Raw genomic sequence first — 26,984 nt, forward strand, 5'->3', positions numbered from 1 at the left:
AGACACCCCTTTACCCACTGTCAGTGCAACAGGTCCCTGTGGGAAGTCGGGGAGGGAGAGTCCTGTCCTGCTCCTTCTGGAACTTCCAAGCTGGAAGGAGCTGAACCAAGGCTGGTCTGGGCAGTCATCACTTGCAGACCAGTTTTCTGGTTCTCTCCTTTTGGTGCCATCAAAGATTCAGATTTTTCTCCAGGGGCTGGGGCTCAAAGAGCTGTTGGATCTCTTCTCCCTCGCTCTGGTCGTGTCTGCCACCACCCCACACTGCACCCAGCATTGCTGCTTGTCTGGGAAGGACCATGCCCAGGGAATACCTGCAGGCAGCACAGACCACTCCTTGACCCCTGTCCTGTCAAGCTTTATTGCAACAGAGCCTGTCAGAGGTGTCCCTGTGTGCTCTCCCTATGCTGGGCCTTTGGACCCCCTTGAAAACTGAAGGTGTTTGTGTGGGAGAAGGAAAGAAAAAGTCAGAATGAGGAGTGCAATGGGACATGCTTCATGTTCACTCACCATCAGCCAACAGCTTGTCTCCATGTCTGAGTTTCCTTCTTTTTAGGGTGATCCTGGCCAGCTGGGAGTCCCTGGAGAGCAAGGTCTCATTGGCCAAAGGGTGAGTATGGCCACCTTTTCGTGGGGCTTCTGTGCTTTGACAGTTCTCCAGAGGGTCTGTCCCTGCTCAAACACAGCTGAGCAGGCAGACCCTGCCCTGAGCATCCCATAACCCTCATGGCCCCTGTTCCTTCTCTGGGAGGTGGAAGCCCCTTCCCCACAGAGTCTGTCAGCCTGAGTTCACCAGCCTTCATGAGCCTCTGGGGTGCCACAGTGACACTGTGACACCCTCTCGTGTGAAAGGGGCAGTGTGGGAACAGATGTGGGAACAGACCCCTCCTGTTTGCCAGGGGCTGTGTCCACACGGGGCAGGGGATGCTGGAGCAGAAGGAGGCATTAACAGGGAAACACTGGCTACACTGTGCACGTGTGGGAGGGAGCTGGGGTGGGATGAATGCATGGATTGAGGCTTCCAGGGTCTGTGTCCCTTCTCAGGACTGAGGTCGGTTGTTGGAGCAGGATGGGGAAGCCCCAAGTTACATGAATACAGACTGAGCCCCTTTTCACACAGGGAAGGAGGTCTTCCCACAGGCCAGCAGCAGGTCCGTGGAGGAGAAACTATGGCTCAGAATAAAGCAAGAGGCTGAATTCTTGCTATTGCTCCGAAGGAAGCTTGTTCAGCATTAGGGTATGGGATAGGACACATGTCAAAGTGCAGGGTTGGGCTCCCATTGCTGCAGCCCCACTGCTGCCACGAGTCAGCTGCAGAAAGCAGAGGGAAAAGCATGTTTAGGCACAGCCTCATGGTGCTTCCTTCTGCCTACAGGGAGAATCCGGGCTGGAAGGAGACAGCGGGCTGCCTGGGCCAGATGGGATCAAGGTAAACCTCAGTCTCGTGGAGTGTCAGCTCTCACACACATCTCTGTGCACTCAGGTCCCTGTGATCCCTAGGGCCAGCATGAAGCCAAGGGGGTTACTGTGCAATCAGCCTCTGCCCTGCTCTCTCCAAGGACTTTTTTTCTGCAAGCACACATAACAAATTCCTCCTGTTTCACTCCTCTACCCACATTTTTGGCATCTGATCAGATCTCCAAAAAGGTCAAGTTCTTCAAAATCTGGTTTCCAACAATTTGTCTGTTTTATTTGAGTCTTTACAGAACAAATTTCCAACTAATCAGGAATTCCTGGGCCTGGCAAGGGGAATTGAGAATTGCCCATCACTCTCCCATGCACCACTGACCAGAACAATGTTAGCAAGTAAAGAAACCAGATCCCTCTCCCCTTGGCAGAGCCCCAGGTGCTCACTCAGGGCTCATTCTGTATCTAACTGCTGTGAGTTTGCTACCTTGCCTTTGGAACAGGACTCTGATTCCTGTCCCTGCACAGCCAGCCTTTCCAAACAGGCCAACAATTTTGTTCCATGGAAAGAAAGAGCAGCCGATCCCACAACAATGCAGTTTATTTCTTCATTCTAGTTAAGCTATTTGCCATGTGTCTCTATTTCTACTTATCTCTGAATGTTGGACCAAAAAACCTCTTCCTTAAGGACAGTTAAGGCTTCTGTATTCTCTGACTGTCCCCAGAAGCTCTTGAACCAAACCAGCTCTTTCCAACCCAAATGTGTCTCTGGACAGTTAACCAGATGTGTCTCTGCTCCTTAACCAGACAAGATGTTGCTGAGCTCTCACCATGCAGGTACAAGAGGAAAATGACTCAGTAAAGGCTGGTTGGCTCCAAAAATGCAGGTGCTGATCCCAGTATACAACTGGAGTGGTAGTACTGAATATTGCAAAATACTGACAATATTTTATTTGTCTTGATAGAAGAAAAACAGGTCCAAACTTACTTCTTCTTACACTTCTGTGATTGTATTCTGGTCTGCATTCCAGTTGGTTGTCATTGATCCATACTGAAGTTTCATTATCTGCCAGATTTTTTCCTAAATTTCCAAGACTGGTTTCACCAGGGAAGGTTTAAGTTAGACATCAGGGAAAATTTCTTCACAGAAAGGGCAGTCAGGCATTGGAATAAGCTACCCCAGAAAGTGGTGGAGTCACTATCCCTGGAAGTGGCAACTGGGGACATGGTTTAGTGGTGGGCTTGACAGTGCTGGGTTAATAGTTGGACACACTGATCTTAAAGGTCTTTTCCAACCCCAATGATTCTATGATTCTGTAACTATAAGAACAGTGATTTGACAGGGCACCTACTGCTCAGACCATAAATCCTTCACAGGGCACGGTGACACTGTTTTCCAGAGTGTTTGTTTGAGCCCTGGACTGATTCCTACTTGGCAGTGAGAGCCAAGCAGCCACTCCAGACAAACCCATCCTATTAAAAGTCTTCCAGCATCCCAAGCTCAGGGCTTCTGGGTGAGGCGAGGCAGGCTTTCAGATCTTGTCTGCCTGCCTCATTCACGTGGGAGGTTCAGGCCTTATTGCAGGAGAAGCAAAGGGGTTCAGGTTACCCTGTGTAATGGGGGAGTTCCTTCTCCTCTAGCCAAGAGATTTTAAAGAAAAGAAACCTGCTTTTGCTCCTTTTTTAAATGTCAAGTGTATTATGACTCATCCTCATTCATCCTTTTGCTTGCAGGCTCTTTTAATCTCAGGCTCCTGAAATATTAATTATGTGGTGGGTTTTTCCTTGCAAGAGGCAATGCACAGTGACCCATGTGTTGTGTGGGCATGAAAACCTCCCACTCTCCTCTCTTTCACAGGGGGACAAAGGAGAGCAAGGCCTGGAAGGAGAGAAAGGAGAAAAAGGCAACGAAGGACTGAAGGGAAAAGAAGGACCTCCTGGATATCCCGGAATCACAGGTGTCCGAGTGAGTCTGCGAATCCAGCCCGTGGGCGATCCATGGGTTCCCTATGGTGATGAGTGTGTGAACCAGGACACTGCTTAGGGCAGGAGGCCATCTGAGATGTCCCTTGTTGCAAATGCTGTCGTAAAGTATGTCATTTTTGTGAAAAACTGCATCTGGGGGTTGGTTTGGTCTTCCAGTCAGGACGTACTTGAGATGTGGATCACTCCTCTGGTCTGCCATAGGCTTTGGGACAGTGCCTCTGTCCTGCACATGTAAGATGGATCTGGCAGGATGTTAGAGAGGGAGGTACAGAGGGCTGTGAGGGGCTGAGTTTCCCCTGGCTTGCACAGCTGACTTGGGCCTGGAGCCTGGAAATGACCAACCTTATGCCTTCTCTGATGATTACTTGCTTGCTTCTGGTCTTCCCTTTAATATTTATATTTAGTTTTATATTATCTATATATATATATTTCTATATATTTCATATATAATTCTATATTTAAGGCTCCCCCTTAAATATAGAAAACGAAGAGGTGAAATTAGCAGGAAATTATTCCTGAACCTTCAGTGAATATCAGGGGCATGTGTGGTTTGCTTGGACGTCTGATCTCGGTGCCATAGAAAGGAAAAGTGTGACTCTGGCCCTGACACAAGAGCAGTGGGAGCCAGGCAGGGTCCGGCTGGGGCTCATTCAGTGGTGCCAGGTGGAGGATGGCTCTGCCCAGTGCCCCAGTGGGCTGCTCTAAAAGTCAGGCCCTTCTGGTTGAAATGTAGGGTTTATCAGCTTAATGGCATGGTTTATTCATTGTCATTGTTGTCATGGATGTAAGTTTTCAGAGGCATGGGGCTTGTCCTGCAAAGGGATGGCCCAGCTGTGAGTGGGATGCAACCACCCTGACCGGAGGCCATGCCTGCCTGCAGCACAAGTCTCATCCCTTGTGCAGCTGCAGAACATCCCAGCTCCCACCCCACACATCCGTGGGAAAGAAAGGAGTAGCCCATGTTTGGTGGCAGCTCTGAAATCCCAGCCTGGGATGAGAGGGAGGCAGCAGAGCAGGCAGGTACCGCCGAGCGCTGGGTGGATGCTCGGTGGTGAAGCATGTTGATTTTCCTTTTGGTGACGTTGTGGCTGGCTAAAAAGAGCAGGGAGAAGGGTGTGAGGGGATGGAAGCAGAAAAGGAGATGGATTTATGTTATTTTTGGGCTGAGGTTGGGATTTGAACACTGACTCAACCAGAAAGTGGAAACATTGGCTTAAAGCTGTGGTGCAGCACCATAAATGTGCAGAATAAGCCTGTAGTCCTGTCCCAAATAAGGCCAGCCTTGGCCACAGCCCCCCGTATCCACAGGGAGCCCTTTCAGGATTGGGATCATACCATGGGGTGGTCCCCAGTACCTCAGCTCCCTCCCAGCTGCAGGCTGGCACAGCTGGACAGTCGCCCTTCATGTGCTGTACTTCTGGCTGGTTCACATGTTTATATTGTGCATGTTTTAAGAACCAGTAAAAATACTAAAATCATGCAAATGCCATATTAAGTTATAAAATATAAAATATAGATTCTCTCAGACTCAATCCCTGCTGTTTGCCAGCATGTCCCTGGGAACATGATGCTGTTTTCTGTTTTATTTTAAAAAAAATTGAGTCAATGAGCCAAGATTCCTGCTCATAATCACTCCCTTTTGTTTTTTTTACTGCAGAGTGCTATATTTCCATCTACTATTTTCATATGCTTCTTTGTATATCCTTATGCCTAAACTCAAGCAGCCTTTCAGGCCTGGAGCAAAGGCTCCAGATAGTGTTGCCTCCCCTGCCAAACTCCGTTACCTAATACACAGGCTGGTGTTCCTGTGCTCACTCTGAGGTCATTCGAATCTGGAAGTCTTCTGACAGAAATACAAATAATTTTTCTCTTCCCATTTTTTTCTTTTTGAGACTTCCATTCTACCTTCTCATGGAGAGTACAAATACTAGCGTGATCTCCCTTAGATAAGGTTTGCAGAAATGCAAACAGCTAGAGATAACTTCAACCTCATCCTTTTCAGCTGAGCAATGGCAGCTGGAATATCCAGCCAAGCCATGCTCTGGAAGACATGCCACAAAAGGCACCACAAACTGCACAGTGCAAAGGAGGCTTTAAGGCTGCTGAACAAAGAAAACAAAAAAATCTTGTCGTGGAAAAGTTGTGAAGGTGTTCACCCAAGGGCAAATGTCAGGGTGACAAACTCCCGTGCAGGATTTGTATGGTGGCTCAGAAGTTGCATGGGGAAGGGTTTTGGAGGTGCTTGGACTGTGGGGAGGAGGCATGTTGGGTTTGGGTGTGCTGCAGATACTGTGTGATTACACATCACACATGTCGCATATGGTTTTAATACTTGTGATGTGATAGTGTTGTGCTGTCCAATACTCAATTCAAATGGTTCAAAGGTTCTTCATCTTTAGCTATTACATCTTCATTTGGTCTCTCCTGGCATGACACCCAGGAGTCCTTACATCTGTGCTTCACCACATTCCTGCCTGGATTCACTGACGTTCTCCTGGGCTAGAGATGTTGCCTCTGCTCCAATACTGGGATAGCCTGCTCAGCTACAAAGGGGACAGGGGAGATGTCGATGCTTCTGTGCTGTTCCTGGGAGACACACACACCAGGATCTGTGCAGTCACATGTGACAACAAACTGACCTCCATCTGGGAGTTTTAGCTCATCTTCTGCTTCTGGAAGAGATTCATGTTAACTTGAGGAAGCTGATGCCCGTCTACAGTCATGGACACAGAGAAAAGCTTTTACTATGCCTTGGCTTGGCCCTGTTGTACTGGAGGGAACCCACAGAGACATGCCCTGCATGGACAGCAACAGCCTCTGGAAAAACACTTTTCATCACAAGTCCCTGCAGTAACACCACGTCTTGAAGATTTGTCCTTAACACCAAGGACATGTTTAGTCTTAATCTTTATTTTGCTTATGTCTACAGGAATGTGGCACTTCACTCTCAAGTGTCCTCCTGACAGATGTAGGAAATGAGGCGCCTGATGGCTCTGAAATGATGTGACTTCACTGCTGGTACATTTTCAGCCCGTTTTGTATATTCTGGCCTGGGGCAGAGTCTCAGTGCAGCCACAGAACAGGTAGGAGCTGGGGAACTTGGCGGGACACGTACCAGCTCACATGCCATGTGGCAAAGGGCCAGCACAACTGAGGGAAGGAGATTGGTTCCTGGGCCTGCACAATCCTGGAGCTCCCTGGATCTGGCAGAGGAAGGGATGTAATGGAGCACCCTCAAAAACTGGAGAAAGCTCAGAGGGTCTGTTCAGCCCTTCTGGGTCATGCAGAAGAGAGACATTCACCCAACAATCAATGGGATCAGCAGGGACACGTCTGGCTTTGCTGGGCAAGGCTTCATTTTCCAGAAAGCCATCCCAATGCTGATACAACGCCTGAGCACAACCAAACTTCCCTCTGCACTCAGGAAACGTTCTTCAGGGATCGTTAGCTTTAATTTCGCTCAGCCATTTCCAATATTAACATATCTGAAAACCGTTTTCCGCTGTGGTTTTGAATCTCAAACAAAAAGCATCAGGGAGGCCCCATCCGAGTCTCCAGGGGCAGTTTGTACGTGTTTCAAAGCCAGTGGATTTCAGCAAACAGACCTGGCAGCTGAGATGGTCCATGAGTCTCACAGCTGTGGCTGGCAGGGCTCGAGGCAGCTGGAGCTGAGATAAGTGAGTATCCTCTATCTTTTGGTCACTTTGTCCAAGTTCACACTGCTCCGTTCAGCTCCAGTTCCTGCTCAGTGGAGGAATGGGCCAGTTGCCCCCTGGTCATAAGAGAGAGATCAGAGCACAAGTGCAAGATCCAGTTGAAGTTTCCAAACTTACATCGGAGATGTGCACCTTTCCTGAGCTGCTGGCTCGCGTTACCTCCTCCCAGTGGCTTCTATCTTCTTCTAATCCTAACTTGTTGCCTTCACTCGCCCTTGATTCTCTTCTGAACGTGGCTCTTTGTCTTCTGGTGGCTCCTCGGAGCAGAAAAGAGCTGAAAATCCCTTCCTCTTGTAGATCACCAGGGGCTGTTTGGGTATCTGCATTCAGAGAGACTGGCTGGAGAAAAACCTCAGGGTCAACAGTGCAGGGAGCAGGAGTCATGCACTGGAGATCCAGGTTTTCTCTGTGGGCAAGGCAAGACAAGGATATGTCTCCTCAGTATGTGGAGAGACTGAAAGGTACAACAGCCTGGTGAACCCTGGCAAGGCACCCATCAGCAATGCAAGTGTCACAGTGTGGTTGGCCAAAATAAGAAGATGATTTGTCTGCCAACCTGTAAGGCTATGAGGGGATGGTCCACAGAACCTGAGAACATTGCTAAAGAGGACCATGCATTCACAAAGGATCTGGCTGCCCATCAGTGCTGCTCGTGGCAACAGAAGATGGTAAGAGCCAGAGGTTGAAGTCACTGGTGTGGAACCAGCAACCTGCTCACAGGCAAGTGGGCCCTGAGAACAACCCTTACGCCCAAAAAGTGCTCCCCCCCCACTGCTTCTCCTCTCCACCAATGGAAAATTCGGCATTTCAGCCCTTCCCTGGGAGGACAAGGGATCCAGCAGTGGCTGAGGAAGGCCCAAGCCATTTGGCAGCAGGGAGGTGGTGGGTTTCCAGCTGCGCTCCGTGGCTCTGCACTGTGGTTTTCATAATGTGCTGGTTGTCATACATGGCAGACATCTGATAGCAAGGGTTTTACAGTTCCAGGAAAGCAATTGGAGAGCCTGGAAGTACTGAAATGCAACATGCTCCGAAACAAGAAAATCCCTCATTGTTCAGCAAAACTGGGAGTCAAGTTCTTTCCACTTCCTTTCTAACCTGAAATCCTATCTGCAGTGTCATTCAAGCCACGTCAGGACTCGGAAAGCTTTGAGCCAGACGCTCCAATGGTCTAAATTGCCATAAACAATTACATCAGAGAAGGTCTGGCTGCGTGTGCCGGCCCTGCTGTGTGGTGCAGATGTGCACCATCAGCCCAAAAGAGCTCGAAGGGCCATAAATCCTTTTGCTCTGGTGCAACAAGATCCAAAGTCCTTTCGTTTGCTCTTCAGGAGGGTAGAGTGACAGAGCTGGGCTGGGGTGGAGATCTGAGAAGGCTTTTTGAGGGAATTTGCAGTGCTTTGAAAAGGATCAAGCTACTCTCCAGCCCAGTACAGAGCACGGAGTGAACTCTTGGCTCCAGCACTGTGGTCACAGACCCATCACTCCCCGCACACAGCGCTGGATGGTGCCCCAAGGATCCTTCCCATCGTGTTCTCATCTCTGCCTCATCTACAAACTACAATCCTGAAGTGGAAGGAGGACTTGCTGGCCAGGATGGACCTTTTTCTCTGAGCTAGCAGAGCTGCTCCAGCAATGGCACACTGTTGTCCCAACTGAGATGATGCTGGCTTTTGGGCAGAGCAGGAGCCCCTTCTCACCCGACACATTGCTCTAGTACAAAGTTGTCCAAACATCACTTTCAGCAGAATTTGTCCCAGAGTGGTTTTTGCTCTTTGTTCTTTTCTGTTTCCTGCCACTGAAAACATGATTCAAAGGTTTTCTGCAACAAAGCTCCTCGCTCTGCTGTCGCTGAATCCAGTCATTCACTCTGCACACATGAGCTCAGCGACAGCTGGCAGCACCACATCAGTTCCATGGCATTCAGCTCCCTGAAAACACTGAGGCTGCTGAAGGACAATCCTGGAGTCACTGCTGGTTTTAATCTCTGCTCTCCACGCAGGAATTTATGCTCTTTTTTTTTTTTTTTTTGATAATGTGCTGAGCTGTTGTTTCCTGGAAAAGCTGTTTTTTGTGCCCTGGACCATGGGCTGTCTGTGGAGCTCTTACTTAAAAGAAGTTTCTTGAACTCCCTCAGCTGGAGGGTGTGGGGTCACCCACTGACTGAGCAGGGGAAGGAATGGAGAACACTGGACTCGGTGTGGGCTGTGACAGCCCTGCAGGGTGTCAGTGGTAACTGAGCTCCTCACACCCTTAATCTTAGCAAATGAGTAGTGTTACTCCTAATCTTGCCCTTGAGTGACATGTTAGGAGTAGGTGCACAAGGTAGTAAAAGTGACTTGCCCAGGGTCATGGAGAAGGTCAGGTGGTGGTCGAGGGGGACCAGGAGAGGACACAACAGGCCATACTTGTCCTGCCCTACAGCCTGTCCTTTCCAGGAGCTGCTACATCAGCAGGGCCAGATCCTCTACTGGAGCCATTTCCAGGGCTGAAGGTGCTTGCACTTGGCCATGGTGTGTCCTTGTGTCACAGCCTTGGAGTATCATTGCTTGTACCCACCAATATCCAGCAAAGTCATAGGCAGGTATTTGCCTTGTATCCAAAATCAAAGGTGAATCAAGGTTCTCAGGAATGCAGTCAAATGCGCTTTGAAGAGGATGAGACCAAGGGTCAGGGTGATGCCTCTCCAGGGAGCTGCAGTCTCAGGTCTCTCTCATTCCCCTTTTAGAAGCAACATGGTCATCCCTGGGCACCTCTGCCCTGCAATCAACTTCTCCCCATGCTTTGATAACCAGTGCATTGCAGGTGACCTCAGGCTCAGCCTTTTCTGGGAGTCTAAACATCCCATTTTATGGAGAGGTGCATGCTGGATTTTGTTGTTTGGGAGATTTTATTGTGGGGGACTTTTTTTCCCCCTTTTCAGCTATTCTGCTCTCTGTGACTCAGTCCACCAAATCCACTGAAGCCTTTGGAGTGGACGTGAGTTGCCTGTGAGCCCTGTGAACCCTACAGGGAATCACAGAGCTCTCCCAGTCCCCAGGGAACCACTGCTTGCAGCAACCCAGGCTGCTCTCCAGCAGCTGAGGGGCCGTTTCGCCCTCACAGCGAAGCTCTGCTGCTGGGGAAGGCAGGCTGATCCCAGCTGGTCTTCGTTTAGAGTTAATAGGAGTCAAAATGAGCCAGAATTTGAAATAAATCCCATAGACTTGGCATGGTTTCTTTCCTGACTCAGAGTAAGGAGACGCACTTTTTGGGCAGTTACTCCAAGATTCCCCTCCTTATTGCAAGAGAGGATTTCATTCCCCTCCTCTTCCACAACCCCAGGGCATCTGTGTCCTTCAAAAGGAAGATACACTCTCCCTTGGTATTTGGGAGAGTGTAAATCAGCATTGTGCTGCCCAGGTGCTCTCTCTATTTCTTTCTTCCCCATTGTCAGCTTCCAACACTGGCTAATTTTTTGGAGCATTTTGGTGTCGTGTGTGAAAGCTTCAAGCTCGGTGGGGATGAGGCCTTACGCTTTTCCTGCACTTCCCACTCATCCATCAAGCCTTTTAGTGGCACTTTTGTCTCTTATGCTTCTTTAGAGACGAGGAAACGCAGGCAAAGAGAGGGGGAAGAAAAGGGATTTTCCCAGAAACAATAAATTAGTGGCAATTTAGGGCTATCAGACCAAACTAGACCAGCTCAGAGCACAGAGCTCTGCTCTGTACATGATTCTCCTTGCTGCCTTACACTGTGACTGCTCAGGAAAACCAGGTTAAACAGACCTCCTCCTCCACAAAACCAAAAGCAGCAAATTTCAGAGCAACAGCTGCATGCAGATAAGAATTTGCACTAAAGCAGAGAGTTTGGGATACAAGATTTTGGGGTTGGATTCCCATTTTAAGTCAAAGAGCTCAGCTGAAAGGAAAGTCAAAGTGACTCTGGCTGTAGTCTTTTCCAGCCCAGACCTTTTTATAGGATTTCCCCAATTTGCTGTTCCTTTGAATGCAGCCAGCCAGCTCTACCTGCGCTCTCCACTCGGGTTTCCACAAGCAGGCCAAGAGCCCATTACTTCCCAGTGATCCCAGTGAAACCCTCTGAACCTCACAGTACAATCAGGTCTTTCTTCTCGAGAACAGTTGAGTCTTTCTTCTTTCCCCATACTCATTCAGGAGCTGCTGCCCCGTCTCCTCCCCTTCCAAACTACTGCTAGGCAGAGTGATTATGAAATGTGTTTCTTATAAATCCAAAACATTTATGTCTTCAAATGCCCGGCCCCAATAATCCCACTAATTTCCTGAGTGCTTGTGAACTGTCCTCCATGGGGGGAGGCTTCTCTCGATCAAAGTTTATTAAGTGGAGGTTCTCATATGGAGACATTGCTGAGCGGTAGGAAATTATATGGGGCTTTTTCATTTCCCTTTAAATGAGCTCACTGGCTGGGCCTGGACAATATGGGCATGGTCATCCTATGGTTCATGCTTCCTACCTTTGTTCCTGCTTTAGTTTTCCTGCCCTTTCTACATCCACTGTCTCAAACTAGCACTTTTTTTTTCCCCTGTCACAATAGCCTTTTTTTCTTTACTCAGTAGCTGTGTTCTGGTTCTTCTGTTTCTTCCTGCCTCATTTTTGACTGGGAGGAGTGACCTCAGACCTTCATTCAGTGACACCCCAAAAAAAATACACTTCTGCTCCACAGCAATCCTGAGCAATCCTGAGTCTGTCTGAGACAGGCTTTGGGAAGTTCTCCCATCAGTTCTGTTCCCCTGAGAGCTTCCCTCATGTGCTGTGTTGTAAGGCTGCAAAGAAAGCAGGAACACATCTACCCTCTGGAATGCCAAGAGCCACAGTTCCCCTGAGCCAAACCAGGATGGTGAGTCACATCTCTTCCCTGGACCCAGTGCCTGTAGCAGAGCATCACTGGGTGTGGGGAAGTTTGGGTCAGGATTTTTCCCTGTTTGTTGTTTGGCTCCATTCGGGCCATATCTCTCTGCAGTTCATTCAACTTCCTCATTTTGTTTTTCTGGATGTTGTTGTCGGAACACAGATTTCAACTGTTGATGTCTTGAGAATTTAAAGCTGAGCTGCTCATCTCTTTGCTCCCAGTAAATGTTACTGCTGTGCTCTGCAAGAGACCTGACTTTGCTGTCAAGGCCATCAGCAGCTGAAAGCCTCTTTTTTTTTCTTTCAAAATGAACTGATTTGCATTAAAAAATAAACCACACAGCTTTCCCTTAGGGGAATATCTAAGGCCATACTAAAAAAACCCCTTATAAATCTGAGTCCTTAGTGAAGATGGCAATGAAATTCCAAATGTGCTAGACCTCAGATTATAATTTTTTTGCTTCCCTTGGATATTTTGGCATAGCTGAAGGCATGTGACTTCGTAAAACCGCTGGTTTCCACTGTCCCTGGTCACAAATACCTTCATCATCTGGAGGCACTGATATGCTTCTCTAGTGAAGAATGCAGCATAAAAAGAGAAATCACCATTTAAAAATAGTTCTGCTCAAGGAAGAAACTTGGAAAGAGGATTTGTTTTCTCAGCAAACCAGTAACCCAAAGCATACAACAAAATGTGTACAAACCCCGAGAATAAAAGCATCGAGTGTTCAGTGCCTTGGCACACTAACCCAACTGATGTGAGTCCAGCAAAGAGAACTTGGATTTAATTATTTTGATGTGTAGGCTTTTGTACATCTTCTCCCATCATTGCTATCTCTGCTCAAGAGAGTAGGAACCCTAGGAACCTTAGGAACCTCACATTGCAGGGAAGGAGGTACCAAATGGTGCTACATTCCTGATGTGCTGTGGAGACCTTGGATAAAGACACAACCTCATTTAATTTTTTTATTTTTATTTTTTTACCCCCTGATCTTTCTATCCCTGGGCAGATGAGTCAGAAGAACAGAGAGGAAAAGGATTTGACTTTTTTTGAAGGCTACCAGAGTTGTTGCTGGGCTTGTTATTCCCTGTATAATGTGTGGTAGTGCAGTGATTTCTGGGAACTGTGCAAACCCCTGCGTATGTGCCCTGAGAGCATCGGGAATTGCAACAGCAACCACATCTGGATTATCACAAATAGAGATATCGCATATCTGGGAACCCCAGACAAGTGTTGAGCTGCCTCTAAATTCATCTGGGCAGAATTCCTGCGCTGTTGGAGAAAGCACATCCAGGAAAATCAGACACATGGTAGGCTTCCCACTCACCAGCAGAGCTCGCTGGCCAAAGTCCTAGAAAGCGTGCTGGGAGAGCACAGAAATATCCCTCCCTGATAGAGCCGATTCCGCTCGAGGAGGTGACTCAGGCTGCGAGATCCAAGCCACGTCCCTGCCCATGGTGTCACCAGCATGGTTTGACCCGTTTATTTCTACCAGCAAAGCTTTTAACCAGCAGACAGGAGTTAAGGGAGGCTCGAAGGAAGGTCTCCAGGGCTCACTGTGAGTGACAAGTCATCCCACAGTCACTGACAGGAGTTGGAGATGCTCCAATGTTTTTTCCTGCGGCGATGGAGAAGGAGCCACGCCCCAGCTGGAGGACCCAGGAGAGCCTTCTGGAGAAGATGAACATCCCTGCTCCACAGAGCCGATGCGTCATCAGGGGAAAAGCCAGTACATGGAGTTTATCAGAGCCCATATCTGTGCTCAGGCTCCACCAACAGGGAAAGACAAGCTGAAGGAACCCAGAGAGAGTGAAAAGCTGTTTGAACGTGGCACAGTCTTCTATAAATCAAGTTTATTTTTGGGTGCAGGACTTGAACTGTCAAAGTTGGGGCTGTGTTTTGTTTTTTACCCTCTCCCATGTGACTCCAGTCCTATATCTGTACTCCATGATTTTGGGTACAAGCAAGAACTTGAATGCTGGCAGATTTTAGGAGCAGTGTGGAAATTTTTTTTCTCAGATGGGAAGTTTTAAGGCCTGAGCTTGTCCTCCCAAAAAGCAAGGACATCTCCCAGTGCAGGGTAGAAGCAAGTTTCAGCCATGGGACTTCCATGGGAGATGTATCCAGGTGAAGGGAGACAGGCTGTACTTCAAACTCTTCTGAAGTAGCAGTGAGATCCTCGTGACCTCCCTGTGAGTGGGATCCACCTGCCTTGCACAACAATAAAGGATATGTTTCATCAACACACTGGAGTCTGAATCTTTTACAGACAGTGTAACACACCCTCAACCTGGGGATGGAGCCATAACATGGAAGTCTTTGTTTCAAGAGGTGTCACAGCACAGCAACTCAGGAGCACATCTGAGTGTGCAAAACTACTCTGCTGGAGAAGATCAAGGGCTTGGCCACCACCTGGTCAGGAACAGATTTAACTTAAAGCAGGCTTTCTCCCATTTGCAAGAAACATCTATTGCCTGTGCTTCCAAAAGCTCTTGGAGCACAGTCCAGGGAGACTGATGGAAAAACACGATGCAACTAATTGGAAACCCCAGTTGTGTATTTATTCGCTCACATCTTGTTTGGACAGTGAAGTTTTGTGATTGATTCCACTACTCACTCTCCAAATTCTCAAGCCACTGAGCTCTACAGCAGGACCTGTGGGAGTTACTGCTGCTTCAGACCCACACCACAACCCAGGAGTGGGGCTGCTTAGGGCCCTGGTACCAGCTCTCAGAGTGAGATGGGGGTGGCCATCCTGCTGTAGAGCTGGATGGGGGTGGCCATTTCTCAGGCTGATGCTTTCATTAGTGAGGATTTCTCTGTACTCCTGTCAAAAGTGTAGATCGTGTGGGTGACGCTGGAGGCTTGGCACCCATTGTCTGCTGCACCTGCTCAGCATCTGTGGGAAAGTAATTCCAAAAGTGATCTCTTGGAAAGTGGCAGCGAAAAATAGCAGACAGAAACCCTGAGCAGTATGGAAGAGACACAGAGCAGGGCTCAGCAGGGACCTGTCCTTTGTGAAGTCTAATATTGTTAGCAAGGTGGGCTCCTGAAATGTTTGACTTAGGTAAAATGGAGCTATTCCCTTTGGGAAAGTGAACTGGCACAATTCTTTAGGGCTATAAGGAGTCTGAATTGCTCCTTTGTGTTCAGAGCAGGCACTTCTAAGGCCCGTGTTTCAGATCAGAGTGAAAACCCCCTGATATGTCTCCCTTTATAAGTTGCTTTCATTCATCTGAGACTGCAACATCAACCATGATGAAAATTATACCTTCTTAACTGGGAGGAGGGGGAGCAGGGGGAGAGATGCTGGGCTGATGTGGAGATGCTGTTGAAAAGTTTGTCACAATTGCCAAAAAGTATGATTTATTTTCTTCAGTGATACTTCTGCTTCTTTCTGTCAAATCCAAAATATTCTGTCTGCCTTGCAGCCAACAGGGTCAAACACTGAAAAAAATGAGCTCCCTGGGCTCCCTGAGGAGAGGCTGCTGTATTTAGCTGCTCATCAGATTAATTCTGTGGTGTGGGTGCAAGGAGGGGCAGCAGGTTCTGCACCCACACTGGATGCTGAAAGCAGCCCAACATTCCTGTCTCTGCTTGCCATGGCTCCCACCTGGAGTTTTGCATTCCACTCCATTTCTAGATGCCCGATCAGTATATTGTGGTTTCTGTGTGTGGCAGTAACAATAATACAAATAGAGGGAAGGGGTTTCCAACGTGAGCAGAAAATTGTGCATGGTAGGTGGATAGAGAATGAAACCACTGCCTGTTTTCACAAGGGAAAAGTAAGGATAATTACTGTGGAGGCAATGGTTCTATTGACAGCAGCCTAAAACCATATAAGAAGTGTCACTTTTCAACTGTGTTGCCCAGTAGTCAGCTGAGCACAGAGATCTTTACACCTTTAAGAAATGAGGTTTCCTTCTCCTCCACGTGTTGGAGCAGCTCAAAACCAGAGTCAGCCATACCCCAGCTATAGGACCTGTGAATTGTGGTCTTAACTGCATGACTTCCTGGCCTCCTTGATGGCTTCCGTGGGAATAGGATAGGGTGGGTGAGGATGCTTTCAGGGTTGAGTGTACCAGAGAAGTGGCCTGGGAGTGGCTGGTTGGGATGTGACTTCTTTGTTTTCCCATTCCAACAGCTTTTTTTTATTTTTTCCCTCTCCTAGGGACCAGAAGGGAAACCAGGAAAACAGGGGGAAAAGGGCAAGCCTGGCCAGAAGGTAGGAACATCTCCTGTTGAGAACGTCTCCCTGGACAATCCTCTGGGTCTCCTGATCCTTGCTCATCTTTCATGTTTATCTGTAGAAGCAGCTTTGTCCTACACTAAAGTCAGTGCTTTTGTTCTGCAGGGCAGCAAGGGCTACCAGGGGCAGCTTGGAGAGACTGGATCCCCAGGGAAGGAGGGGCCGAAGGGGAACCAAGGCCCTAAAGGATCCCGAGGTACCCTGGGACCTATGGTGAGAAGAGCTCTGCAAATGGTTGAACACAACACGCAGAAACGTGACTGGCAGTGGTGGGCACGGGCCTGAATGAAGCAGAGAGCCCAGCAGGGGCTTCAGAGCACAGAAAGGGAAATGCTGTTGGATTGGTTTAATTGGCCAAAAGAGCTTAAGTTGCTCTGAGTAGCACAGAAGAGACTCCACAGAGCTGGTTGGGTTGGTGCCCCGTGAGCCCAGCTCACGTTGCACCGTGGTGGTTTTTCACAACTCCCCAGATGGGCTGAAATAGCTGAAATATTGGGGATTTTTCCTGAGCTGAGTGAGCTGATAAGCTATTTTTTGCTAAGATCTTTCCCTTTGAGACTGCACACTCATGGCAAGAGCTGCTTCCAAGTCGAACTCTGTTAATATAAGGAACTCTGCCTTGGACTTCTGCCCTGTTTCTACACCCACTCCTGATCTACTTATCTAAAACACTTGGAGCAAGAAGAAATATAGCATGGGAAAGGGTTTGAGCTGGGGACTGAAGGTGAGGCTTTCAGAGAGAATAGTAGTAATACAGCAGAGAGAGAAGAAAGTTAATTTGCTTTAGGCACATGAGAAAAATGCCTTGGGACAGCAGCAGTAAGTAAAAGTAACCCTCATGCAATGCAGGCTGGTAAGGAAACTTGCACTCTGGTAGAACTTAGTGAAATAGCAGGAGTTATTTATGAAGCAGGAGTCACGGTGGTGTTTCAGAGCAGTAGCAAATTAATGATGGAGTGATGGTTCTGCTGATAGTGTTTCCCTGCACTAAAAATTATGGCCTCACCATATTTCCTCACTTAATATTCTTTGGCAAAGCCTCCATGGATTATTTCACAAGGAAGCAAAGAAACATCTGAACAGCAGCCTATTGGGCTGGACACTTCTCTGTCATGTGTGAAGAGCTTCCATCCACACTAAATGGGATTATATGGAAAGTCTGTGGCTCACTTAAATCGGATGATCTGATTTAAACCCTTTTGTTCAATCTGCTAAAGGTGTGATAAACAGCTCGTGCAGTGCCCCCATCACAGTGCAGAAAACTCACTTCTTGGCTTCAGAACCCACACTGGAAGGCTTGCTCCCAACAGTTTAGGATTAGGTCGTGCATGAGCGAGGTCTCACTGGTGGACTTCCTAGCACAACACTAGTTTGGATATAGAGATGTTCCGAAGGGCAGATGAAGAGCACACAAATGCAGACATTTCTGGTAGCAAATCTGAATGAGGTGGAGAACCTATTGCTGCAGGCTGGTAAAGGCATAGAACAGACTCCTGACCTCCCTCTCCATGTGTAAGAGGTTAAAGCCAAGCAAGAGCCCTACAGGTGGCTGCAGCAGAGCTCACAGGTGGCCAGGAGGAGGGGCTGCCACAGTCCCACCTGGTGCTGAGCTTTGCTTTGCATCCTCTTCTCATGGGGTGACACCACGGGCTGCTCTCACAGTTCCTCTGTGCTTGCCTCTCCAGGGAGCTCCAGGAAGGATGGGTGCTCAAGGGGACCCAGGCTTAAAGGGCTACCAGGTAAGGGTTTTATTTTCATCTTCCAGCTTTTATCTGTTCTCAAATGCAACAAAATGGTCACTCCAGGATGTAAGTTGTTCTTAAACTATGATTTATTTCTGATCTCAAGTTTAGTTCTTTGTCTAGTCTCCATTTACACCATCATGGCTTATCCACATGCATTCGGTCCATCTCTGCCACAACCCATGTGTCCCTCTGAAGCTGGGATGCACCACACAGGGTTTGTGAGACCTGGCAGGGAACCAGGGAGGACTTTCAGTCCAACAGCTCTTTCCTGCCTCCTCACATGCTGTCTGCTCTCCACAGGGACATGCAGGACCACCAGGGCCAATTGGACCACCAGGGCCAAAGGGGGAAAAGGTAAGTTCAGGGAGTTTAGCTATCTCATCTCCCCTTGGTGTGGAAGCTGGGCTGGCATAGAGATGATTGTCCTGCTGCCATAATTCCTGTGCATCCGTGCTCTCCTCTCCCTACAGCAGAGATGCCTCCTCAACTGCACAGTCACCAATGTAACCCCTACAAAAAGCTACTAAATATACAGCTTTACCTCTGCAAATCAGTGCCAGGACACCCATGCCATTAGCATGTGCTTACCAGACACCACATGCCCTTGTGCTGGAGGCTGAACCGCCTAGTATGTGCTCTGGAGACACGTTTTTTCTGCACCCACAAAAATTCAGCTCAATCCCCAAGACAAAAGAAATCAGTCCTAGTAGGTTTCTGTGATCAGGTCAGAATCACAGCCTGCACAAACGAGCTGATGTTCAGCACACTGCCATGTCTGTGCTGAAATCAGCCACCGGCGTTTCTCCTCGTCACCTGCCACCCCCTCGCCTCGCTCGTCCCCCACCCCTTGACGAGCCCCCTTGTTGCAGCTGCCCTGACTCAGAGCCACAGTGGCTTTCCCCTGGTGTTTCCCACTTTTGCTGAGTCAGCAGAGCCATAACCAGTTCGGGCTGGAGCAGTGACTCACCCTTTAATGGTTTCCTGTCGGCGGAGCTGGGAGCTGGACGGCCCAGCTGGCCTTGGCTGCTCACAGAGCTGATGGAACCCCTCACGTGCCTTCAGCAGCGATGCTCCCTCCCTCCTGAGGTCTCCCTGGAGAAAGCTTCAGGGAGAACTCATTGTGACCTTCCAGCACTTAAAGGAGGCTCATCAAAAAGTGGGGAGCAGCTTCTTACACAAACAAATAGCGACAGGACAAGGGGGAACAGTTCTAAACTAAAAGAGGAGAGATATAGGTTAGAGGTTAGGAAGTTCTTTACTCAGAGGGTGGTGAGGCACCTGCACAGGTTGCCCAGAGAAGCTGTGGCTGCCCCATCCCTGGAAGTGCTCAAGGCCAGGTTGGATGGAGCTTGGAGCAACCTGGGACAGTGGAAGGTGTCCCTGCCCACGGCAGGGGGGTGGAACAAGATGAGTTTTAAGGTCCCTTCCAATGCAAACCATTCTCCCTATGATTCTCCCTTGGTGTGGGAAGGGAAGTGATGGTGATGCAGACTAGTCAGTCATGAGGTCCCCATGAAGAGGAAAGATGTGTGAACTCTTTTTACTCATTTTCTACTCCCCATCACCAAGAGAGTGTTCAGCCTTGCCTCTGGCACACAGTGGGAGTGCAGCTGTAGCGCAGACAGGAGCTTCATCCCTTATAAGATGATTTTATAAGGGCTTGTCTTTGCTGGGGCTTTGAATGCACCCTTTCAAGCTCAGGCTCTGCTGTCAGGACACCCTGTTCACACCATGCTCTGCCTGGAGACTCCCTGTGCAGCAGCAAACCCCTGTGCTGGTGGCTGGGAGTCAGTCAGTGAACCCTTGTGCTCCACTAACATATTCACATGCCTCAGAAATTTTGCTTTGGGGAGGAACAGTGGTCATGCTGCTTTTTCTCTCATTTCCTGCTGCTGAGACACATCCGTGGAGGAACAGCTGGTGATGTTCCTGCTGCTCTGCACCTCCATCACTGCCTTGCTGAACTTCCTCTCCACCCCCAGCCTTTCTAACTCTGCCCCATCCACCTCCCAGGCTGCACCTCTTGCTCTTCCAGACTTCAGCAGCATTCCTCCTCAGGTGTATCCCACTCAGTGGCCGTGTGGGGAGTGGCAAGTGTTAGCCAAGCACAACCAGCCCTGGATAATAATGCAAGAGCTCGTGACCAGGCACATTTGTCAGCTGAGAGCCTGCCCAGAGGTTTCGCACAGCCCCACTGTTGAATTTTCAGCATCCTGGCAAAAAGTTGTGAGTTGTCACTACCAAAAGCAAAGTCAGTCATTGACCCTGCAGCAGAAGGAATAAGGCATGTGCAGATACATATCTCTGTTGCTTAAATTGCAGCTGTTGCTTTATTTGAAAACTTTTAAAGTTGCCATCGTGAAAGCTCCCATAATTTCAGTTGGAAATGATCCCCAAATTATTATTCTGAAGCACTCAATGAAGCACTCAAGATATTCTTCTGGAAATGGACACTAAGAGCACTCCCTGAGTGGATCTGATGCCAACAGAGCGCAGCAGTGTTATGATAAATGAATTCTACATGCAAGTGTCCAAGTTGAAGCCTGACGAGGGCACTAAGACATCTAATGCATCCTGCTGAGAGCAGTCAGCTCTGTTAATGGCCCCTGACAGCTGGATCTCACTCATGTCTCCCTGGAAGGCCAGCAGGTCTGCTGACACCTTGCTGGGCAGCAGAAGGAGATGCTGAGTGAGGAGAGCACAAGATTGTGTGCTGAGCCTCCAGCACTGCTTCCTGCACCATCCAGGTGCTCCACAAAAGTCTTGCATCTAAGTTTTCTTACCCATCCTCCCTTATCTCCTAAGAGTTGTCTGGATCCTAGCCTAAGGATAGACAGATTCCTTCCCTCCAGGCATCTGTAACCTCTCCCACACGTGTGAACACGGAAATGGAAGCCTAAATCTGAGAAATTAAGAGAAAATGGAAATGGGATCACGAGTGCTCTGTGAGCTTTAAGCAACTTGGTAAAAGGAGCTGTGCTGAAGGAGGATATGTAACGATGGGGAAGGTCTTCCCTTCTCCAGAGAAGAAAGCAGCTTGGTGAGAGGCATTGCTGTGGAATTCAGCTCCCCTGGCCATACCAGGCAGCTACTCCACCACATTTAATACATTTGCAGCTCCTCAAAGAGGCCTTGCTCGGAGCAGACGCCTGCACTTGGCAGCTGCTTAAAGCAGTCCAGATGGGATCCTTTTAAAAATTACAAACTGGTGTATCTCACTTTGGGACAGGAGCCAACAACAACAAGCCTTCCCTTCTTCTCCATGCATTTTCCATTTGTATCCCAACATGTTTACTTTGCTGCCCTTTACTCTAACTTTTTTTCACTGCAACTTTCCGAAGAATTAGTGCAGACCTTTCATCTCCCTCTTGAGCAGCTGAGGCATCAGGAAGCTCTGGAGGAGCTCAGTTTTGCAGTCCTAAAGCTGACCAGGCTGCAGGATTTTCTCAGGCAGAAGGCAAGGACAAGATGGCAATTAGCCTCAAGGGGGCCCAGAGCCACAACTCAGCTTTGGGGAGAAAGTCTGTGAGTCTTGATGCTCTTCAAGGGTCCCCAGAATTATGAGCTTTCTTTGAGTTCATCATGCTCATCTCAGCTTCCAAATGGCAAAGGTGTTCACATCCTGTTTGGGAAGAAGGAATCAGTGCCAAGATTTCTGCACAGTAACACACACACACTAGGATTTTTTTTTTTTCCCCGAGAGTTGAGAAACAGAGACTTTGTTTCCCTTCTAGCCAACATTCCTTTGATAGTGGCTAGAAAGCAAACCAGTTGCCAGGTATTCTGCTTCTGACTTCAGGCAGCAAGTTCAGTAGCACTGGAAACCATCAGCAGAGCCTGTGAGGCTTTACTTTCCATCCTCTCCTCCTCGCCACCCAAATTTCTCCATCCACATTGCTCAGTACTGTATTTTCAAGCTCTCCTGGCACAGTTTCTCTCTCTATATATATTCCTACTGCCGTGGCTCCCCGAAATCCCAGATAAGGAGATTGGAGTTCCCCACCTAGCACACAATCTCTTAGGGACATAACCAGTGGGTCTCTATCAACTCCTGGCAAAGTTCATCCAACAGGTCACAGCAGCAGAGAGAGAAAATGCCACTGTCATCAAGCACATAATGGAGGGAGATGCACTGAGCTCTCTTCTACCTGTTGAGGTGCAAACTGCAAGAGATTTTGCCAAATCTTGAGTCTCATTCAACAAAGCTGTGAATGGCAATACAGGTGCTCAGCCCATGAGAAGTCAGTGTGTGTCAGTGTCTCTCTCCCGGTGGTGGCACAGCCCTGATTCCAAGCTGTGACCCAGTTCTCACAGAAAAGAAGCTGTTGTCTCCACCAGTATTGTCTTCTCCCAGAGGCAGGATCATCAAGACATTTCCCAAGCATCCTTACTACCAGCAGCTGCAACTCAAACAGGAAAATAACCCAGGGAGAACATCAAAAAGAATGGTAAATACACCAGAGAGGGTTGGTGCAATCACTGAGAATTACAGAAGTCTGTGGAAAACTTGGCACTGCAATGTCTGGAGATCTGGATGTTCAAGGCTCTAGGAGCACCCCAAACACACCAAATACAGCAGCTTCTGTGACAGGACCCCCCCAGACCCTCTCTGTCCAGTAGCTGCAGCATCAATGAGTTCTGAGGCATGTTCATCCTGAGGAGCCAAAGTGCCAGAGACTCTTATGCAGCGTAGTCAAAAACTGGAGGAGCTGGAATGCAGTGGTCTTCCATGGGGAGCAAAGAAACAGCCAACTCTGAGCTGGACTCCAGAGAAAACAGGACATCGTGACCCTGAGTGACTTATACACAGAATTTGAAAGGATAATGTCTCTGTTAAGTCTTAAGGGATCTCTCTGTGGATGTTTTAGAGAGACCTCGGCTATAAATAATCCGGGTGATTTTATCTCCCAGCCAAACCATGAGCTCTGAGCTTGTGCTGTGGAGCATCCCATCAAGGAGAGGAGTGTGGAAGGGGCCAACCCTCTCACCTGGCTGATTGTAAGACAATCCCACAGCAGTGGCAGACAACCCATCCAGACCACCCATGTTCCCACGATAGCCCACGCAGCACTCAACAAGGGTGGGGAAATGCTTGATTAAAGAGTTTGGTTGGGCTGTCAGCAACAAAATTCAGAGGCAGGGAGCTATTTCCCATGTTGTCGTAATTACATCCTTCTTGCTTAGTTTTAGGAATTGTTAAAAATAACCCTTTGCACCTGGTTCCTTAGGGGGGAGGGTTAGACCAGGCAGAAACAACCACCAGAAACCAGGAAAGCAATGAGAGGACTCAGTGTATTCCAGGCTGCGAAACAAACAACCAAAAAAATTGTTTAGTCTTTCTTTGGATGAAAAATGAGTAAATTCAACAGAGGCTTTGACTTACGAGCCCATGATACAGGAGGACTGGATCAGGACAGAAACATCTGCTGTAAAATCTGCTGTCTGTATTAATATTAACATTTTTATTCTCAGGGAGAACAAGGTGATGATGGGAAGGTAGAAGGCCCACAGGGACCACCTGGAGACAGAGTAAGATGTTAAATCCCTTCTCTAAACAATTTTTGTGGGTGGATTATTTGGGTTGCTTCCTTGCTTGTAGAACATGCACAAGCCATTGAGATACTGCAGATGAGGGGTTGTTTACATCCACCTTAAGTCTTTGTCCTGCTGTTGTAGGGCCCTGTTGGTGACAGAGGTGATCGAGGGGAGCCTGGAGACCCTGGTTATCCTGTGAGTCTTATTCCAAATGCATGATTGAGGCATATTTATCTTGGGGAAGTGCTTCCAGCCCACACCAGCCCACAGAACTGCCCAGCAGTCACAATTCATAACTCACCATTGTCCCAGGTCATCTGTGATTTGGACAAGGAGTAAATCAGTTGTCTTTACCTAAAGCAGTAAAAATTTTGCTGAAGGCAAATGTAGGCCCTGCAGGTCACCCTGCCATGCACCTGCCTGAGCACAGGAGGCTGAAAGAATGAGCAGGACCATCTCAGCAAAGGTCTCTGTGATTGCTGAGGAGATCCCCCAGGGAAGGTGTGCACAAGAGAGGTCATGTCAGTGCTGGACAAAATTAAAGACTGATATGCCCATGGCTGTAGATTCTTCCATGGGAAGATCTCTGTTAACTTGGAGGTTGGAAGCTTCCAAAATCTTACTGGGATTTCTCTCAAAAGCAAGACCAGGGTTATGAATTATTTCATAACTCTTTGTGGGATATTTCCGTTTTCCTTTCTCATTGCCACAAAATTACCCAAGAACAAAGACATCTTCCCTCTCTGTTTTTTATTTAAGGGTCAAGAAGGGCTTGATGGAGAAAGAGGAAAACCTGGACAGCAAGGCTTACCTGTAAGAGATGCTGCTTTATTGTAAGCTCCCCAATGCCCCATGTCTGTGAGAAACAGATGCACAAAGGAAGGCAGGTGGGAAGGGCTGCAGCGAGGAGTGTGTGGTGAGCTGTGAAATGCAAATGTGGGCACTTCTACAAGCCAAGCCTATGGAATGGGCATTCTGAGCCACATTTGAGACTAGTGGTGAAACAGGGAGCACTCCCAGTAGTGCCTGTCTCCAAAACTGTCTTTTCTGAATGGTCCATGAGGATCACTAGGAATCTTAGGGGATGGGTGGTGGGAGATGACAACAGCAGTGGAAGAGTCTGCTTGGAAATGATCCATTTGACATGCTGTTGGTCCAGTGTGAGGAGAGACCATATTATTCTGCCTGCATGGTGTTTCCTCTCAGACCACTGAAAGACTTCATGAAAGACTAAATTAAATCCAAATTTAAGGGAAGGACTCTTTATTCCCTTGCTATATACGGTAGCATCTGATTTTTATATGTGACTATTGCAATTGTGAGTGCAGCAGCACATTGAATGTAGTTTGTATTGGAAAATAAAGTTGAATCAATTCCCACTTTTTATAAGGCCACTAGGAGGAACAGATTCTATTTTGGGGTGAAGTCTTAATGCTTTGTCATATGGCCTAGGAATGAGTAGAGCTGCTGCATTCCCCAGTGGATGTAGTTTATTTTGGGGAGTGATATCCCCTCAGATGTCAGTGATTCAGATGCTTTGCTCCTCTCTAACACCTGATATCCAGGTGAAACCAAGGAAGGGGCTGCAGCAGACCCACACTGACAATGTAGTCACTGTGTAAACTAATTCTGCACACAGTTTCTGCACACAGGCTGCTTCCTGCCCACTTCTCAGCACTGTTCTCCAGCCACCATCTGGAATTTGGTGAATGATTTCCGCAAATACAAGTACCACCCAAGTGAGGGGTAGACTTGCTTCTTCTCCAATTGACACCCTGTTAAATGCTCTCTGGAGACAATTCCTTTCTCCTTTTTCCCCAGGGGCCTGTCTGAGCACAGGCTGTTCCCCTGAATTGTTTCCATACAGTCAGTGTTGTTAGGGCACAAAAAATGCTGTTCTTTGTACTTCGTGCAAGATACTGCCAGAAGAGAATTTTAAGCAGATTTTTCTTGCTTATGTTTTGTAGGGGGATCCTGGATCACCAGGCAAGCCGGGAGCAAAGGGATCCAAAGGTGATGTGGTAGGTTTCAGCAGGGTGGATTTATAGTGTCTCAAGTTTAAAGAAAGTGTCTAATTAAGAGGACTCTCATGTGTGATTTTTCCCATGGTCTGTGCCTTGAAAGGCTGTGGAGAACCTCGTGGGAGGGCTGTAAACATGTATTTGGGTGTCCAAGCCCAATGGTTTGTTGGCTTTGTGGAGCTGGAGAAGACCAAGACAATTACAGCCCCAGCATGATGGGTGACTCCTGGGCAGGTCTTTGGTCCCTGCCATGGGCTGTGTCTCTTTCCCATGCCCCAGCTTGTGGTGCTTCCAGCCACAACTGGCTCGTCTGTCCCAAAGGAGGTCTGAGCCAGGCAAGAGCCTCTCTCTTTCACTTGAACCATAAACTTTTCTGGCGTGAAACCTTCCGGGTTTGGAGTCCATTATCCATGCACTTATGTTTCTTGGAAGAGCCCCTCCAACTTCTTGTCCTTATTGAGCAAGAAAACACAACACACATGGGTCCTTCGGGGTTCATTGGGGCACCTCATACCTGCTCCTACATCTGGCTGTAATGAAGCTTGCTAATTATTCTTGCAGATTAGGGACTTTATTTGCTGAAACGTAAATACGTGAACTCAATACTCAGCAAATTCCTGCTCTCTCTTGGCAGATGTCAGGATTTTTAGCCTGACCCTGTTGGGGTAATGCCAGAAGAGAGTTTCAGGTCTTTTTGGCAAAAAGCATACAAGGTGATAAGATAAATAAATTCTGCCCATCGATGGACAATCTGGAACTGCCTTTGGGCCTAATGAATAGCAGGGAAAGCACCCCCGGGAATATTTCTTTCAGGACCAGGCCTGCCTGGTCCTCTGCAGATGGAGAAACAATGCACAGAAAATGAGTTCTTCGATTTAAAAGTGCTTTAGTACATGACCTCACTGAGGGAGCCCTGGTGAAGGTGGTGAGGCTGAGTTTTCCATTCATACTGCAGAAATTAATCCTTTTTACGGCTAATAAACCTCAGGAGTATTTCTTTTGTGCCTTTATCCACAAAACAGCATTGCAAATTTCAGAACCCATTTTCATTTCCATTAACTTTCCAAAGCACAGGAGGCTACCTCTCAGAGAGAAGCTCCCCCTTAATGCCCCCAGAAGACTCTCCAGGTCCTGGGTTCAGCACCACACTGTCAATGAACCGATGGAGGACGCAGGTTTTTAAGCATCTTGTTCTAATGTTTGCCAGTGTACTGAGTCCTCCCTCGAGTTCATCCTGCTTTATTTGTCCTCATCTGCTCTGTATTAGGAAAAATGTAGGTCCTTGCCTCCTAGCTATTCATTCCTGCCCTAGAACTCTCAGGACATACGAAGAATCACTTGTAATAAAACTAAATAGCAGTTCATTCCCCAGCGCTGGAGCAACTGACTTTATAAATCTCCTTTTTTTTATAAAACTCTTTCCAGTCATTATCCAAAAGCACACCCTGAAGTCAGGCTCAAAAG

At 48.1% G+C, this 26,984-nt stretch overlaps 1 protein-coding gene across 2 annotated transcripts in view; it reads left to right on the forward strand.

Moving 5' to 3' along the window:
- COL27A1 (collagen type XXVII alpha 1 chain) overlaps nucleotides 1–26,984 on the forward strand; it is a 146,191-nt gene that overhangs the window by 107,758 nt on the left and 11,449 nt on the right. For both annotated transcript variants that reach the window (XM_027729914.2, XM_039387537.1), the window contains exons 35-45: nucleotides 554–607; nucleotides 1,373–1,426; nucleotides 3,263–3,370; nucleotides 16,142–16,195; nucleotides 16,325–16,432; nucleotides 17,905–17,958; nucleotides 18,265–18,318; nucleotides 23,437–23,493; nucleotides 23,641–23,694; nucleotides 24,259–24,312; nucleotides 25,467–25,520. In XM_027729914.2, the coding sequence (XP_027585715.2) occupies nucleotides 554–607; nucleotides 1,373–1,426; nucleotides 3,263–3,370; nucleotides 16,142–16,195; nucleotides 16,325–16,432; nucleotides 17,905–17,958; nucleotides 18,265–18,318; nucleotides 23,437–23,493; nucleotides 23,641–23,694; nucleotides 24,259–24,312; nucleotides 25,467–25,520 (705 nt within the window). The remainder of the gene's footprint in view (nucleotides 1–553; nucleotides 608–1,372; nucleotides 1,427–3,262; nucleotides 3,371–16,141; nucleotides 16,196–16,324; nucleotides 16,433–17,904; nucleotides 17,959–18,264; nucleotides 18,319–23,436; nucleotides 23,494–23,640; nucleotides 23,695–24,258; nucleotides 24,313–25,466; nucleotides 25,521–26,984) is intronic.

This window comes from Pipra filicauda, unplaced genomic scaffold (assembly GCF_003945595.2).
Source record: "Pipra filicauda isolate LSUMZ 115617 unplaced genomic scaffold, ASM394559v2 scaffold121_size3267253_pilon, whole genome shotgun sequence".
NCBI classification, from domain to species: Eukaryota; Metazoa; Chordata; class Aves; order Passeriformes; family Pipridae; genus Pipra; species Pipra filicauda.